Raw genomic sequence first — 18,811 nt, forward strand, 5'->3', positions numbered from 1 at the left:
CTCAACAAAAATAACTTCAGTTTGAACCTGGATGTGAAGACATATAGTCAGGAATGTTGGAAACTGAAAGGACAGGGCTGGGTGGAGAGTGCGCGTATGTTGGGGGTGGGGACATGATAGGGGAGGTTAGAGCTGGCGAAGATGATGGTATAAAGGGTTCCTCTTCCAGATCTCTGCCAGATTGCTCAGAAGCCGCGTTCTTTCCTCATAGAGCCAGGGAGTGAATTTCTCAAGGCGTCACCAAGCCCTCGCCGGGCAGACGTGCTGGAAACAAAGCGGCGGCAGGATGGGGCTGGGCTTAGGAGCTTTCTGTTTTATATACCCCAGTACCTGGGTTTCCTATTTCGGGTATAGGTAGAATCGAGATTACAGGAAACCCGAAGCCCCCTGGCCGGGGCAGAGCGGGACCCTTGTTTCCCAGTGTCAAACCGTGCCACCAGCAGGTCCGAGGGGTCCGCAGAGGTGGCGGCAAGGGACTTTCTCCCCATTGTAAACCTTTCCCGGAGACTATCTCAGTTAGGGTTGTCTCTGCTTGGCACAGTCAGGGAGACCAGCGGGGACAGTGTTGAAGGCCTGGCTCCCATTGGTGGGTTCTCCAGCTACCCCTTGCTCCCGCCCACCCCCGCCCACTCCAGGTGCAGCTCGTCTCCCGACGCCGCTGGGTGGGGGAGGGGGCGACTCTCCAAGCACCACCTGCGCTCCGTCACTCGGCCGCGCTGATGCCCAACCCCCTGACGGCCAGTGGCACCCGGGACCGCTAAGAGAGGTGGTAGGAGGGACGGGCGAGCCGAGCGGAGCTAGACCGAGGGGTCCTGCTCTCTTTTACTCATTCTACTGGAAAAGAGGATCTACAGGGGCTGCAGGCATACGTGCCAAAGGTGGGCTGCTGCCCGCAGGAGGGATCAGGATAGGACGACCTGGACCCCTCTTCTACCCTCCCCCGGCAGGCAGTACCCCCTCCACGCCGCCACCTGCCCGCTCCACGCCGAACTCCCTGACGACTCGTGTGCCCCCTGCCCTGGAGCTGCGATCCCAAGCGCCATGGAAGCCGCTAACCTTTCAGTGGCCACCGCCGGCGTTGCCCTTGCCCTGGGACCCGAGACCAGCAGCAGTACCCCAAGCCCGAGAGGGATACTCAGTTCGACCCCGAGTGGTGCCGTCCTGCCGGGTCGAGGGCCGCCCTTCTCTGTCTTCACGGTCCTGGTGGTGACGCTGCTAGTGCTGCTGATCGCCGCCACTTTCCTGTGGAACCTGCTGGTTCTGGTCACCATCCTGCGGGTCCGTGCCTTCCGTCGCGTGCCGCATAACTTGGTGGCCTCGACGGCCGTCTCGGACGTACTAGTGGCAGCGCTGGTGATGCCTCTGAGCCTGGTGAGGGAGCTGTCGACCGGCGACGTTGGCTGCTGGGCCGGAGCCTGTGCCACGTGTGGATCTCCTTCGACGTGCTGTGCTGCACCGCCAGCATCGGGAACGTGGCGGCCATCGCCCTGGACGGCTACTGGACCATCACACGCCACCGGCAGTACACGCTGCGCACCCGCAGCCGCGCCTCGTGGCTCATGATCGCGCTCACCTGGGTGCCGTCGGCGCTCATCGCCCTCGCGCCGCTGCTCTTTGGCTGGGGCGAGGTGTACGACGCTCGGCTCCAGCGCTGCCAGGTGAGCCAGGAACGCTCCTATGCCGTCTTCTCCACCTGCGGCGCCTTCTACCTGCCGCTCGGCGTGGTGCTATTTGTCTACTGGAAGATCTACAAGGCGGCCAGGTTTCGTTTCGGCCGCCGCCGGAGAGCTGTGCCGCCGTTGCCGGCCACCATGCAGGTGAGGGGTGGGCTGAGGAACGTTGCTTTGGGGAAGTGGTTGCTAGAGAAGGAGGCAGCTTCGCGAATGGGAGAGTGGGCGGAAGCTTGTACTATTGGAGCGCGCGCCCAAAGATCACCCGGGGCGCACGAGGAGAAGTTTGCCATCAGTTCTTCTGAAGTGTGCACCGAGGGGCTTGTCACCGGCTCATCTGGCACGCAAGCGAGGGGCTCGCCAGCTGCGTACTTGGTGCGCGCAGAGGAAAGGGTTTCACAATCTGCACATTAGGGAGGCAGATCTGACACCGACCCACGACGCACGATATGGCCGGAGGGGCTTGTAGGTTCAGCCTGTCTCAGTAGCGATGAGGGCACATCTTGTTACCTGCACTATCTGTTGTTTTCCCCCTCAAGTGCCCCTGTCCATGTGAGTCCTGGAGCCGCCGACTTCCTTGTCCCAACTAGACCTAGAGGGGATGCAGTGGACTGGGAATTCGTCTTTCAGAAATTCCTGTGGCCAATCACGCCTTATTTTCTGTCTCCACCGTACCCCAGTCTATCCTCTGCAGTTCAGAGACTATTCCCCAACTCCATTAGCCAGCACCCTGCCAAGGGGAATAGTGAGGATTTTAAAATATAATAATTGGTGTCACTTTGCTTTCCTTATCTCAACCCCGGAGCTATCCTCTAGTGATTTAGGAAAGAGAACCATGGATTCAAATCCCAGCTTGGGACATTAGGACAGTTGCTTAATATCTGTGGGTCTCATTTCTTCATCTTTAAACATGTTCATTCGTAATTGATAGGGCTCTTGGTGAGGATTACGTGAGATGAAGAATGTAAAGCACCTGGCATAGTGGCTGGCACACACTGGGTGGCAGACTGGCTGGAGAAAGAAGGGGTTCAACAGGATATTGCCTGGCAGTCCATAAGGAGCAGGAAGATAATGCTGGAAATGTAATGAGATGAGCAAAATTGCAGTCGGCAGATCTTCTCTCACCGTATGTATTATTCTGTCTGAAGCTTTCTGCCTTTTGGCCAGGATCTAATAGGTGCTCAGCATCCTTCTCACTCTGGAAGCCTCAACTTTCTCTTTTGAGGGTATCAGGTGTTTCAAGTAACATGCTCCCAGTCCTGTAGATTAACAGGATTTATTGCCCTTTGCAAATACAATACATGGGTGAGGGAAGAGGTGCATATGAGAGCAAAAAGAGACAAGGAAAGTTTTTTGTTGCTAGTTTTGTTTTAATTTTGGAAAATTAACTCAGATACTTAGAATACAGGACAAATACGTGTGATTTTTAAAGTAGGCCTTTTTTCTTCTTCATTAAATGGCAGAGGAATTTTGCAGCATAAAATAAGAATGTCAAGACTATAACTGGAAGTGTTGGTGAGGGAGAGCTTTATTCAGGATTAATGATGTTCTTTGAAAGGTCCCTTGGAAATGCCTGGGGTGATTATAGCTTTTCTGTCTGATTGCCGAGCTAGGGCTGACTTTTAATAGCTACATCAATCCAATGCGCACTTAGAGAAATCACGGTGAAATGGATGCCGGAAAACCTTGCCAAGCCTGATTTTAGTGTTCATTTTTGACAGTTCCCATTCAGGCAGGTGACACAGGGAAGAGGTGCCTGGATGAGAGGCTGGCCAATCTGGAGTGTCCATTGGTGGATGGAGAGAGCTCTGAGAGGAAGGGGAACTGTTTAAAATGTAGCCACTCCCGGCAGGAGGACCTGGGGCAAGCCCTTCCCCACTTTGGGCCTCAACTTCTCTAACATACAGTATTCTTCTAAGTCATGTCTAAGGGCCTTGAATCACAGGATGCTGAGATTGTAGATGGGGTAGTGTTCAGGAGCATGCTGCTTCTAGGGGTCACAGCAAGCCCTCACTCAAACTTCTGGGTAATGTTCCTGAGTCCACGTTTGCAAGCCTTCTGGAAACAAGACATCTAAACAAAAGTGTAAAACACCACGCCAGGAATACTTTCTCTCTGCTTTCCCCCACCTGCATCATTCTACACTCCAGGGGAAATGAGTTGGATTGCGTTTAGGCTCTGCAAAGTGTCTGTACTGTTTTCTGTAGGGAACAGGAGCCTATGTGAAGCCTGAAGGCCTCTGTTGATGAGGCTGTGTAAGACCTTCATCTTTTTCAGAATTCCGTGTCTAGGTCCCAACGCTAACATATTATAAGACAGGGGTCTTATCAGAATGGAGTTTTTGGGCAATGATTAATCCTTTGGGGCAAAATGCAGTTTTTCAAAGTTGAGAGGGGAAAAAAATGTTTATTGAGTGAATTGTCTCTTCCAGACACATTTCTGATGCTTTACATTCACCCTTTCATTTCATTCTCACAATTCAGTAAAGTTGGCATTAAGTCTCTATTAGGATAAGCTAAGGCATGCTGTGGTAACATGTAACCCCAAACCAGAAGTTTATTTCACTCTGACTTAAAGTTCAATGTGGGTCTGCATACCTGCACAGCTCTCTTCCAGGCAGTCTCTCATGATTTTGGGCCATTTATCATTTTTAGCTATGCTGCCTTGCACATCTGCCTTCCAGATTTATTGTGGGAGAAGAGCTACGTATGGAGATATGCCAGCTTTTTACTGCCTTACCCTGAACTGGAAGCATGTCATCACTATTTGCAGCCCATTGGCCAGCCATTGGCAGTGAATTGGAGGGGAGCATGTAGCTATCTGGTGAGCACTGTCTTTGCCATAAGGCCCTCATTTTACAGATGAGAAAACTGCAAGAGAAAACTATGGTAAGGCACCACAAACCTAGTTCATCCAAAACCACGCAGTTACTGGGTAGAGAGTCTGAAGGTTGTACCAGATCTAAGAATCACTATTTTCGGCCAGGTGCGGTGGCTCATGCCTGTAATCCCAGCACTTTGAGAGGCGGAGGCAGGTGGATCACGAGGTCAAGATATCGAGACCATCCTGGCCAACATGGTGAAACCCCATCTCTACTAAAAATACAAAAATTAGCTGGGTGTGGTGGCACACGCCTGTAGTCCCAGCTACTCTGGAGGCTGAGGCAGGAGAATTCCTTGAACCCAGGAGGTGGAGGTTACGGTGATGTGAGATCGTGCCACTGCATTCCAGCCTGATGACAGAGCGAGACTCCGACTCAAAAAAGAAAAAAGAAATCACTGTTTTCATTACTAGAATATATCACTGTTTTCATTACTAGAATATATCACTGTTTTCATTACTCCATGCCGTCTCCAGGGACTTGACTTCTGAGGCCTGCCCCTCTGCTCATGGGCGTCTCTGCTTGAGAGGAATGAGGCAGTCACAGCCCAGTCAAGGTGGGTCCCACGAAGCAGGATCTCAAAACTACTCATGTGAACTCTCCTTTTCAGGAGAGCTGAACACAATTGAGCACAAAAGCCTTGCCTGCTTCCCTCAGGGGACAGGTTTAATTCCTGCCCTGGTGTCTTTTCTTTCAACATCTTAAACTGAGACTCTGAGCATCCCACGGACACTATAATCTGCTCCCCACCCCAAAGCAAGCCCCATGGGTTACGATTACTTCCTACTGCCCTGTGCCCTTCCCTGTTTAGAAAAGAAGAAACATTATTTCTTTGGCTTTTAAAATGTGACATTAAAAGGGTTTTTTTTTTTTTCTATCTCTCTCTCTTTTCTTTGCTATTGCTTGTTTGATTTCTGTGTGCAATTTGATGCTGGGACCTAGTTATCCATCAGGCGTAGTAGTCATACTACTTAGAACCAGAATTCTTTTAGGGACCGATAGAAATATTTTAATTTTAATTTCTTTTAAAATTACAGGAAAAATGAATATAACACTAATGAATATATTATAATGAATCCAGTCTTGCTTATACTTGCTTATACTAATGTTTAACATAATTTTCAGTATTTCTTAATGAAGGAAGGGATACATTAAGGCAAAGATGTCTAGGGACCACACAAATTATAATGAAGCCTTGGTTAATATCTTGCCCTAATTCTTTTTTTTAATCATACTATTGCTTTCTTTTTAAAATTTTTAAATATATTTTTTAATAGCTTTGGGCCTACAAGTCATTTTTGTTTACATGAATGAATTATATAGTGGTTAATTCTGAGACTTTAGTGCAATTGTCAACAGACTAGTGTCCCCTTCTAAGTCTCCAAAGTCCATTATATCTCTCTGCGTGCCTTCGCATATATTCATAGCTTAGCTCCCACTTGTAAGTGAGAACACATGGTATTTGGTTTTCCATTCCTGAGTTACTTCTCTCAGAATAATGGCCTCTAGCTTCATCCAAGTTGCTGCCAAAGACATTATTTTATTCCTTCTTATGGCCAAGGAGTATTCCATTATGTATATATACCACATTTTCTTTATCTATTCATTTGTCAATGAGCACTTAGGTTGGTTCCAAATCTTGGCAATTGTGAATTGGGTTCTTGCACTCATTCTTAATAAATATATATTGGGAGATAATGTACACAGTGGTTAAGAGCATGGGACTTGGAAACAAAGAAACGTGGGTTTCAATTTTTTTGACTGCCACTTATTAGCACTTCAGCCAAGTGACTTAATCTACATCTGCAATTCTGCATATGTAAAATGGAAATATTACCATGTGTCTTTTAATATTCTTGTGAAGAGCAAATGAAATTCTATCATATGTGGAGTCCCTTAAGTAGTAAACCATAAATAATAGCTACTGCATTACTTTTGTTATTTTTCTATTTCTCTTTAATAAGAAAAGTATTATTTTATTTCTCTTATTGCTATTCCTCATAATCATAGGTAGATTATTTATTGCTTGTGTAGAAAATTAGCCCACAGTTTAGTGGCTTAAAAGAACAAACATGTATTAATTCACAGTTTCTGTGGGTTGGGCTTTAGGAATGGCTTAGCTGGGTGGTTCTGACTTGACATCTCTTTTGGCTGTAGGCAAGATGTTGCATGGGGCTGCAGTCATTCAAAAGCTTGACTGAGGCTGGAAACTTTGCTTCCAAGATGGAGCACTCACATGCCTGTTGACAAGAGACTTCAGATCCTTGAGAAAAGGACATCTCCAAAGGGCTGCTTGGGTGGTACCACATGATAGCTGACTTTCCTCAGAGCAAGCCATCCAAGAGAGTGAAGCAAGGAGGAAATTGCAGTGCCTTTTATGACTTAGTCTCAGAAGTCACATATGATTATTTTCTATTCATTAGCAGTGAGTCACTAAGTCCAGCTCACACTCAAGAAAAGAGGAATTAGGTTTCATCTTTGGGAGAAGTATTTCCCAAAACATATTGAATGTAGTGTTCAAAATTACTCGATTGACTTACTGATCTTATGTATCAGGCAATGTCCTCTGAGGTTTCAAAGAATGAATAAGCACTTTCCTGCTCCCAGTGGATTTTTAGTAGATTATAATTATAGAATTATAAATGCAATAAAGTCTTAGAAGTGCTCTGCTAGAAATCTGTCCAAAGTACAATGGTATCTGAAAGATTTAATAGTGTATGGGAAAGCACTATGTAAACTGTGAAGGGCAAAGTAAATGTGAGGTATTGAGCTTTAGGGTTTATGGCAACTTGGAACATAGGTTTTAGATAATGCTGTATTACAAAAATTTGACTTTCTAAGCCAGTCCTCTTTGTTGACGTTTTGTTTGAACAATGACACACTGCCATAAAGGTTATGTGCAGTAGGCCCCAAGTGACCCAAAATCTGTACACAGCCATTTATGTTTATATATTTATTTTAAATTGACAAATAATAATTGTATATACTTATGGGATACAATGTAATTTTTAAAAATTTTGTATTTTTAATTTTTGTGGGTATACAGTAGATTTATATTTTTATAGGGCACATGAGATATTTTGATACAGGCATGCAATGTGTAATAATCACATCAAGGTAAATGGGCTATCCATCACCTCACACATTTATCCTTTTTTATGTTACAAACAATCCAGGCCAGGCGTGGTGGCTCACGCCTGTAATCCCAGCACTTTGGGAGGCCGAGGTGGCCGGATCACGAGGTCAAGAGATTGAGACCATCCTGGTCAACATGGTAAAACCCCATCTCTACTAAAAATACAAAAATTAGCTGGGTGTGGTGATGGGTGCCTATAGTTCCAGCTACTTGGGAGGCTGAGGCAGGATAATTGCTTGAACCTGGGAAGGCAGAGGTTGCAGTGAGCTGAGATTGTGCCACTGCACTCCAGCCTGGCAACAGAGTGAGACTCTGTCTCAAAAAAAAAAAATACAATTATACTATTTTAGTTATTTTTAAATGTACAATAAATTATTTTTGACTATATTCACCCTGTTGTACTATCAAATACTAGATCATATTCATTCTATCTAACTGTATTTTTGTACCCATGAACCCTTCCCTCTTACCCGCTCCCACTACCCTTCCTAGCCTCTGGTAACTATCATTCAACTATCTCCATGAGTTCAACTGTTTAAATTTTTAGCTCCCACAAATAAGTGAGAACATGTGAAGCGTGTCTTTCTGTGCCTGGTTTATTTCACTTAACATAATGACTTCCTGTCCCATCCATGCTGTTATGATGGGATATCATTGTTTATATGTATGTACCACATTTTCTTTATCCTTCACCTATGAATGGCCACTTAGGTTGTTTCCAAATCTGGGAGTGCAGATATCTCTTCTATATACTGATTTCCTCTCTTTTAGATATATAGCCGGCAGTGAGATTGCTGAGTGACATGGTAGCTCTATTTTTAGTGGTTTGAAGACCCTTCAAACAGTTCTCCATGGTGTCTGTACTAAGTTACATTCTCACCAACAGTGTACAAGGGTGCCCTTTTCTCCACTTCGTCACCAGCACTTGTAATTACCTATCTTTTGGATACAAGCCATCTTAACTAGGGTGAAATAATATCTTATTGTAGTTTTGATTTGCATTTCTCTGATGAGCAATGATGTTGAGGACATTTTAGTACACCTGTTTGCTATTTGTCTTTTTTTGAGAAGTGTCTATTCAAATCTTTCACTCACTTTTTAATCAAATTATTTGATTTTTTCATATAGAATTATTTGAATCCCTTATATATTCTGGTTATTGAATCCCTTATATATTCTGGTTATTAATCCCTTGACAGATGGATGGTTCACAAATATTTTCTACCATTCTATGGGTTGTCTCTTTGTTGATTGTTTCCTTTGCTGTGCAGAATCTTTTTAACTTGATGTGATCCTACTTGTCCATTTTTGCTTTGGCTGTCTGTACTTGTGGGGTATTACTCAAGAAACCTTTGCCAAATCCAGTGTTCTAAAGAGCTTCCCCAATGTTTTCTTGTAGGAGTTTCATAGTTTGAGGTCTTAGATTTAAGTCTTTAATCCATGTTTAATTGATTTTTACATGTGACAAGAAGCAGGTGTCTAGTTTCATTCTTCTGCATATAGATATTCAGTTTTCCTAGCACCATTTATTGAAGAGACTGTCCTTTCCCCAGTGTATGTTCTTTGAACCTTTGTCAAAAATGAGTTTGCTGTAGATGTATGGATTTTTTTCTGGGTTCTCTATTTTGTTCTATTGGTCTTTGTGTCTGTTTTATGACAGTTCCATGCTGTTTGGGTTACTATAGCTTTGTAGCACAGTTTGAAGTCCGGTAATATAATTCCTCCAGTTTTGTTGTTTTTGCTCAGGACAGCTTAGGCTACTCTGGGTCTTTTGTGTTTTTATATAAATTTTAGGATTGTTTTTTCTATTTCTGTGAAGAATGTTATTGGTATTTTCATTGGGCTTGCATTGAATCTGTAGATTGCTTTAGGTAGTGTGAACATTTTAATAAGATTTATTCTTCCAATCAATGAACATGGAATACCTTTCCACTATATTGTATCATCTTCAATTTCTTTTTTTTTCTTTTCTTTTTTTTTTTTTTTTTTTGAGACAGAGTCTCACCCTGTTGCCCAGGCTGGAGTGCAGTGGCATGATCTCGGCTCACTGCAACCTCTGCCTCCTGGGTTCAGGTGATTCTCCTGCCTCAGCCTCTCAGGTAGCTGGGATTACTTGTTATCTTCAATTTCTTTCATCAGCCTTTTATAGTTTTTATTCTAGAGATCTTTTACTTCTTTAATTCCTAGGCATTTAATTTATATGTGACTATTGTAAGTGGAATTACTTTTTAAATTTGTTTTTTCAGATTATTTGCCATTGAAATATAGAAATGCTACTGATTTTTGTATGTTGATTTTGTATCTTGCAACTTTACTGAATTTGTTGTTTAGTTCCAATGGTTTTTCAGTGGAATCTTCAATTTTTTCCAAATCTGCAAATAATGACAAGATAATTGGACTTCTTCCTTTCCAATTTGTATGCTCTTTATTTCTTTCTCTTGTCTGATTGCTCTAGCTAGGACTTCCCATACTATGTTGAATAACAGCGGTGACAGTGTCTTTGTCATGGACAATGTCCATGTCATGATCCAGTGTCCTTGTCATGGACAATGTCCTTGTCATGTTCCAGATCTTAGAGGAAAGACTTTCAGTTTTTTCCCATTCAATATGATACCAGCAATGTTTCTGTCTTTTATGGCTTTTATTGTGTTGATATATGTTTTTTCTATACCTAATTTTTAAAGGGTTTTTATCATGAAGAGATGTTGAATTTTATCAAATGCTTTTTCAATATCAATTGAAAAGATCATATGGTTTTTGTCCTTCATTCTGTTGATGTGATGTGTCACATTGACTGATTTGCACATGTTGAGCCATTCTCGCATACTGGGATAAATCCCACTTGGTCATGATGAATGATATCTTTAATGTGTTATTGAATTTGATTTGCTAGTATTTTGTTGAGGATTTTTGCATCAACATTTATCAGGGATATTGGCCTATAGTTTTTTGTTTGTTTGTTTTAATGTGTGTTTGTCTGGTTTTGGTATCAAGATAATACTGCCCACCATATAATGAGTTTGGAAGTATTCCTTCCTCCTCTATTTTTCGGAATAATTAAAGTAGATTTGGTATTAGTTCTTCTTTTAATGCTTGGTAAAATCCAGCAATGAAACCATTGGGTCCTGGGCTTTTCTTTGCTGGGAGACTTTTTATTATGGCTTTGGTCTTGTTACTTGTTATTGATCTGTTCAAGTTTTGGATTCTTCATGGTTCAACCATGGTGGAAGGCTATCCATTTCTTCTAGGCTTTCCAATTTATTCGCATATAGTTGCTCATAGTAGCCTCTAATAATCCTTTGAATTTCTGTGATCTCGGTTGTAATGCCTCCTTTTTCATCTCTGATCTTATTTATTTGGGTCTCCTCTCTTTTTTCCTTAATCTGATAAAGGTTTGCTGGCTTTGTTTATATTTTCAAAAGATTAACTCTTAATTTTCTTGATGTTTTTATTGTTTTCTTCATTTCAATTTCATTTATTTCTGGTTAGATCTTTATTGTTTGTTATCTTCTAATTTTGAGTTGGGTTTGCGCTTTTCTGGTTCTTTAAAATGCATCATTAGGGCTTTCTGTGAGTTTTTTTTATTTTTTTGATGTAGGCAATTATAGCTATAAATTTTCCTCTTAATACTGCTTTCACTGTGTTCCATAGCTTTTGGTATGTTGTGTTTCCATTATCATTTGTTAAATAATTTTTTTTTTCAGACAGAGTCTCACTCTTTCAATAGGCTGGAGTGCAGTGGTGAGATCTTGGCTCACTGCAACCTCCACCTCCTGGGTTCAAGCAATTCCCCTGCTTCAGCCTCCCGAGTAGCTGGGATTACAGGCACATGCCACCATGCCCAGCTAATTTTTGTACTTTTAGTAGAGACAGGGTTTCACCATGTTGGCCTGGATGGTCTCGATCTCTTGACCTCGTGATCCGCCTGCCTCAGCCTCCCAACGTGCTGGGATTACAGGCATGAGCCACCGCGTCCAGCCTATAAATTTTTAAACTCCTTCTTAATTTCTTCATTGACCCACTGGTCATTCGGGAGCATATTGTTTAATTTCCATGTGTTTGCATAGTTTCCAAAATTCCTCTTGTTATTGATTTCTAGTTTTATTCCATTATGGTCAGAGAAGATACGTAACATAATTTCATTTTCTAAAAATTAATTAACACTTGTTTTGTGGCCTAACATATTGTTTATCCATGAGAATGATCCATGTACTGAGGAGAAAAATGTGTATTCTGCAACTGTTCGGTGAAATGTTCTGTAAATATCTATTAGGACCATTTGGTCTATAGCACAGGTTAAGTCCAAAGTTGGTTTGTTGATTTTCTGTCTGGATAATTTGTCCAATAATGAAAGTAGAATGTTGAAATCTTCAGCTAATATTGTATTGTGGTCTATCTTTTTAGTGCTAAAAATATCTGCTTTATATATCTGAGTGGTCCAATGTTGGCAGCATATGTATTTATAATTGTTATATCTTCTTGCTGAATTGACCCCTTTATTTATATAATAACCTTTTTTGTCTCTTTTATAGTTTTTGTCTTGAAATCTATTTAGTTACATGCAAGTATAGCTCTCCTTTTTACTTTTTTCCTTTTTTTTTTTTTTGAGATGGAGTCTCACCCTGTCACCCAGGCTGGAGTGCAATGGTGCGATCTCAGCTCACTGCAGCTTCCACCTCCTGGATTCAATGGATTCTCCTGCCTCAGCCTCCTGAGTAGCTGGGATTACAGGCATGTGCCACCTCGCCCGGCTAATTTTCTGTATTTTTAGTAGAGACGTGGTTTCACCATATTGGCCAGGCTGGTCTCAAACTCCTGACCTCCTGATCCTCCCACCTCGGTTTCCCAAAGTGCTGGGATTACAGGCCTGAGCTACTGTGCACGGCTTCCTCCTCCTGCTCCGCGGCCACCGCCGCCTCCGCCGCAGCCGCCTCCTCCTCCTCCCCCTCTCCCTCCTTCCCCTCTCCCTCCTCCCCCTCCTCCCCCCTCCCTCCTTCCCCGCCGCCCCCGCCGCCTCCTCCTCCTCCTCCTCCACCGCCTCCTCCGCCTCCACTTGGTTTCCATTTGCACGGAATATCTTTTTCCATCTCCTTATGTCTACATGCGTCTTTATAGATGAAGTGTATTTCTTGTGGGAAATAGATTGTTGGATCTTGTGGCTTTTTTTTTTTCTTTTATATTTATTTATTTATTTATTTTCTTATTTTATTATTATTATACTTTAAGTTTTAGGGTACATGTGCACAATGTACAGGTTTGTTACATATGTATACATGTGCCATGTTGGTGTGCTGCACCCATTAACTCGTCATTTAGCATTAGGTATATCTCCTAATGCTATCCCTCCCCCCTCCCCCCACTCCACAACAGACCAAGAGTGTGATGTTCCCCTTCCTGTGTCCATGTGTTCTCATTGTTCAATTCCCACATATGAGTGAGAACATGTGGTGTTTGGTTTTTTGTTCTTGCCATAGTCCTGAGAATGATGGTTTCCAGCTTCATCCATGTCCCTACAAGGGACATGAACTCATCATTTTTCATGGCTGCATAGTATTCCATGGTGTATATGTGCCACATTTTCTTAATCCAGTCTATCGTTGTTGGACATTTGGGTTGGTTCCAAGTCTTTGCTATTGTGAATAGTGCCACAATAAACATACGTGTGCATGTGTCTTTATAGCAGCCATGATTTATAATCCTTTGGGTAAATACCCAGTAATGGGATGGCTGGGTCAAATGGTATTTGTAGTTCTAGATCCTTGAGGAGTCGCCACACTGTCTTCCACAATGGTTGAACTAGTTTACAGTCCCACCAACAGTGTAAAAGTGTTCCTATTTCTCCACATCCTCTCCAGCACCTGTTGTTTCCTGACATTTTAATGATCGCCATTCTAACTGGTGTGAGATGGTATCTCACTGTGGTTTTGATTTGCATTTCTCTGATGGCCAGTGATGATGAGCATTTTTTCATGTGTTTTTTGGCTGCATAAATGTCTTCTTTTGAGAAGTGTCTGTTCATATCCTTCACCCACTTTTTGGTGTGGTTGTTTGTCTTTCTTGTAAATTTGTTTGAGTTCATTGTAGATTCTGGATATTAGCCCTTTGTCAGATGAGTAGGTTCCGAAAATTTTCTCCCATTTTTTAGGTTGCCTGTTCACTCTGATGGTAGTTTCTTTTGCTGTGCAGAAGCTCTTTAGTTTAATGAGATCCCATTTGTCAATTTTGGCTTTTGTTGCCATTGCTTTTGGTGTTTTAGACATGAAGTCCTTGCCCATGCCTATGTCCTGAATGGTAATGCCTAGGTTTTTTTCTAGGGTTTTTATGGTTTTAGGTCTAACATGTAAGTCTTTAATCCATCTTGAATTAATTTTTGTACAAGGTATAAGGAAGGGATCCAGTTTCAGCTTTCTACATATGGCTAGCCAGTTTTCTGAGCACCATTTATTAAATAGGGAATCCTTTCCCCATTTCTTGTTTTTGTCAGGTTTGTCAAAGATCAGATGGTTGTAGATATGTGGCATTATTTCTGAGGGCTCTGTTCTGTTCCATTGATCTATATCTCTGTTTTGGTACCAGTACCATGCTGTTTTGGTTACTGTAGCCTTGTAGTGTAGTTTGAAGTCAGGTAGCGTGATGCCTCTGGCTTTGTTCTTTTGGCTTAGGATTGAGTTGGCGATATGGGCTTTTTTGGTTCCATATGAACTTTAAAGCAGATTTTTCCAATTCTGTGAAGAAAGTCATTGGTAGCTTGAAGGGGATGGCATTGAATCTATAAATTACCTTGGGCAGTATGGCCATTTTCACGATATTGATTCTTCCCACCCATGAGCATGGAATGTTCTTCCATTTGTATCCTCTTTTATTTCTTTGAGCAGTGGTTTGTAGTTCTCCTTGTAGAGGTCCTTCACATCCCTTGTAAGTTGGATTCCTAGGAATTTTATTCTCTGAAGCAATTGTGAATGGGAGTTCCCTCATGATTTGGCTCTCTGTTTGTCTGTTGTTGGTGTATAAGAATGCTTGTGATTTTTGTACATTGACTTTGTATCCTGAGACTTTGCTGAAGTTGCTTATCAGCTTGAGGAGATTTTGGGCTGAGACAATGGGGTTTTCTAGATATACAATCATGTCATCTCCAAACAGGGACAATTTGACTTCCTCTTTTCCTAATTGAATAGCCTTTATTTCCTTCTCCTGCCTAATTGCCCTGGCCAGAACTTCCAACACTAAGTCGAATAGGAGTGGTAAGAGAGGGCATCCCCGTCTTGTGCCAGTTTTCAAAGGGAATGCTTCCAGTTTTTGCCCATTCAGTATGATATTGGCTGTGGGTTTGTCATAGATAGCTCTTATTATTTTGAGATACGTCCCATCAATACCTAATTTATTGAGAGTTTTTAGCATGAAGCATTGTTGAATTTTGTCAAAGGAAGGCCTTTTCTGCATCTATTGCGATAATCATGTGGTTTTTGTCTTTGGTTCTGTTTATATGCTGGATTACATTTATTGACTTGCGTATATTGAACCAGGCTTGCATCCCAGGGATGAAGCCCACTTGATCATGGTGAAGCTTTTTGATGTGCTGCTGGATTTGGTTTGCCAGTATTTTATTGAGGATTTTTGCATCAATGTTCATCAAGGATATTGGTCTAAAATTCTCTTTTTTGGTTGTGTCTCTGCCAGGCTTTGGTATCAGGATGATGCTGGCCTCATAAAATGAGTTAGGTAGGGAGGATTCCCTCTTTTTCTATTGATTGGAATAGTTTCAGAAGGAATGGTACCAGTTCCTCCTTGTACCTCTGGTAGAATTCGGCTGTGAATCCATCTGGTCCTGGACTTTTTTTGGTTGGTAAGCTATTGATTATTGCCACAAATTCAGAGCCTGTTATTGGTCTATTCAGAGATTCAACTTCTTCCTGGTTTAGTCTTGGGAGGATGTATGTGTTGAGGAATTTATCTATTTCTTCTAGATTTTCTAGTTTATTTGCATAGAGGTGTTTGTAGTATTCTCTGATGGTAGTTCGATGGTAGTTTTTATTTCTGTGGGATCGGTGGTGATGTCCCCTTTATCATGTTTTATTGCGTCTATTTGATTCTTCTCTCTTTTTTTCTTTATTAGTCTTGCTAGTGGTCTATCGATTTTGTTAATCTTTTCAAAAAACCAGCTCCTGGATTCATTAATTTTTTGAAGGGTTTTTTGTGTCTCTATTTCCTTCAGTTCTGCTCTGATTTTAGTTATTTCTTGCCTTCTGCTAGCTTTTGAATGTGTTTGCTCTTGCTTTTCTAGTTCTTTTAATTGTGACGTTAGGGTGTCAATTTTGGATCTTTCCTGCTTTCTCTTCTGGGCATTTAGTGCTATAAATTTCCCTCTACAAACTGCTTTGAATGTGTCCCAGAGATTCTGGTATGTTGTGTCTTTGTTCTCATTGGTTTCAAAGAACATCTTTATTTCTGCCTTCATTTCGTTATGTATCCAGTAGTCATTCAGGAGCAGGTTGTTCAATTTCCATGTAGCTGAGTGGTTTTGAGTGAGTTTCTTAGTCCTGAGTTTTAGTTTGATTGCACTGTGGTCTGAGAGATAGTTTGTTATAATTTCTGTTCTTTTACATTTGCTGAGGAGAGCTTTACTTCCAACTATTTGGTCAATTTTGGAATAGGTGTGGTGTGGTGCTGAAAAAAATGTATATTCTGTTGATTTGGGGTAGAGAGTTCTGTAGATGTCTATTAGTTCTGCTTGGTGCAGAGCTGAGTTCAATTCCTGGGTATCCTTGTTAACTTTCTGTCTCGTTGATCTGTCTAATGTTGACAGTGGGGTGTTAAAGTCTCCCATTATTATTGTGTGGGAATCTAAGTCTCTTTGTAGGTCACTAAGGACTTGCTTTATGAATCTGGGTGCTCCTGTATTGGGTGCATATATATTTAGTATAGTTAGCTCTTCTTGTTGAATTGATCTCTTTACCATTATGTAATGGCCTTCTTTGTCTCTTTTGATCTTTGTTGGTTTAAAGTCTGTTTTATCAGAGACTAGGATTGCAACCCCTACCTTTTTTTGTTTTCCATTTGCTTGGTAGATCTTCCTCCATCCCTTTATTTTGAGCCTATGTGTTTCTCTGCACGTGAGATGTCTTGTGGCTTTTTAAAAATCATTCAGCCACTCCATCTCTTTTGATTGTGAAGTTTTGTTTATTGACATTCAGTATTATTACTATAAGTGAAGACTTAATTCTGTCATTTTGTTACTTATTTTCTGTTTGTTTTGTGGTCTTTTTTCCTTCCTTCTGGTCTTCCTTTTAGTGAAGGTGATATGTTTTAATTTCTTGCTTTTTATTTTTTGTGCATGTGTTGTGTGTTCTTTTACTTGAGGTTACTATGAGGCTTGCAAATAATATCTTATAACCCAATAGTTTAAACTGATGACAACACTGGTTGCATAAGCAAACAAATAAGCAAAAAGAAAATGAATAAAAACTCTGTACTTTAACTTTTCTCCCCTGCTTTTTAACTTTTTGTTGTTTCTATTTATATTGTATGGTACTATGTCTTGTAAAGTTGTCACAGTTTTTTTTTTTTTTTTTGGTTTATCTTTTAGTCTTTCTGCTCAAGATTGAGTAGTTTATACACCACAATTACAGTGTTACAATATTCAGTGCTTTTCTATGTACTTACAATTACCAGTGAATTTTGTACCTTTGAGTGATTTCTTACTGCTTTTTAACCTACCTACCTACCTTCCTGCCTTTCTTTTCTTTCTTTCTTTTCTCTCTCTCTCTCTCTTTTTTTTTTTTTTTTTTTTTAGATGGAGTCTTGTTCTATCACCCAAGCTGGAGTGCAGTGTCTTGGCTCTTTGCAACCTGCCCTTCCTGGGTTTAAGTGATCCTCCCACTTCAGTCTTCCAAGTAGCTAGTGTGTAACGGATCTTGGGGCCCCCAAATCACCAGGCTAAAGGGAAAAGTCAAGCTGGGAACTGCGTGGGGCAAACCTGCCTCCCATTCTATTCAAAGTCACCCCTCTGCTCACTGAGATAAATTCATGTCTGATTGCCTCCTTTGGAGAGGCTAATCAGAAACTCAAAAGAATGCAACCATTTGTCTCTTATCTACTTATAACCTGGAAGCCTTCTCTCCACTTCAAGCTGTTCCCCCTTTCCAGACCCACCCAATGTTCATCTTACATATGTTGATTGATGTCTCATGTCTCCCTGAAATGTATAAAACCAAATTGTGCTCTGACCACCTTGGGCACATGTCGTCAGGGCTTCCTGAGGCTGTCATGGGTGCACATTCTCATCCTTGGCAAAATAAACTTTCTAAATTAACTGAGATCTGTCTCAGATTTTCTGGGTTCACACTAGGATTACAGGCATGTGCCACCACTCCAGGGTATATATATATTTTTTTTAAGTAGAGATGGGGTTTTGCTGTGTTGGTAAATCTGGTCTCAAACTCTTGGCCTTAAGTGATCTGCTCAACTTGACCTCCCAAAGTGCTGGGATTACAGGCATGTGCCACCGTTCCCAGCCTATCCTTTTCTTTCTGATTGAAGAACTCCCTTTAGCATTTCCTGTAGGACAGGTCTGGTGTTGAAATCTCTCAGCTTCTGTGTGGTAAAGTTTTTATTCTTCATGTTTGAAGGATATTTTGCTGGCTATGCTATTCTAGGATAAAAGTTATTTTCCTTCAGCACAATAAATATGTCATGCCACTGTCTCCTGGACTGTAAGTTTTACACTGAAACGTCTGCTGCCAAATGTATTGGAGCTCCCTTGTAGGTTATTTCTTTTTCTCTTAATGCTTTTAAGATCTTTTCTTTATCCTTGACTTTTGGTAGTTTGATTATTAAATGTCTTGAGATAGTCTTATTTGGGCTAAATCTGCTTGGTACTCTATAACCTTCTTGTACTGGGTATTGATATCTTTCTCTAGGTTTGGGAAGTTCTCTGTTATCTCTTTGAATAAACTTCCTACTCCTCTCTCTCTCTGCCTCCTCTTGAAGGTGAATAACTCTTAGATTTGCCATTTTGAGGCTATTTTCTAGATCTTGTAGGCATGCTTCATTCTTTTCTATTCGTTTGTCACTTTTGACTGTGTATTTTCAGATAGCTTGTCTTCAAGCTTACTTATTCTTCCTTCT

The 18,811-nt window shown here is 41.6% G+C and overlaps 1 protein-coding gene across 1 annotated transcript in view; it reads left to right on the plus strand.

The window, feature by feature from the left end:
- The first annotated feature begins 679 nt into the window (after positions 1-679).
- The window catches only part of LOC104005158 (5-hydroxytryptamine receptor 5B-like), a 46,000-nt gene continuing 27,868 nt past the window's right edge, over positions 680-18,811 (plus strand). The window contains 2 exon segments of the mRNA XM_016949576.3: positions 680-1,390; positions 1,393-1,817. Of these exon segments, the coding sequence (XP_016805065.2) occupies positions 1,042-1,390; positions 1,393-1,817 (774 nt within the window). The 5' untranslated portion in view covers positions 680-1,041.

Source organism: Pan troglodytes, chromosome 13, assembly GCF_028858775.2.
Source record: "Pan troglodytes isolate AG18354 chromosome 13, NHGRI_mPanTro3-v2.0_pri, whole genome shotgun sequence".
Classification (NCBI taxonomy): Eukaryota; Metazoa; Chordata; class Mammalia; order Primates; family Hominidae; genus Pan; species Pan troglodytes.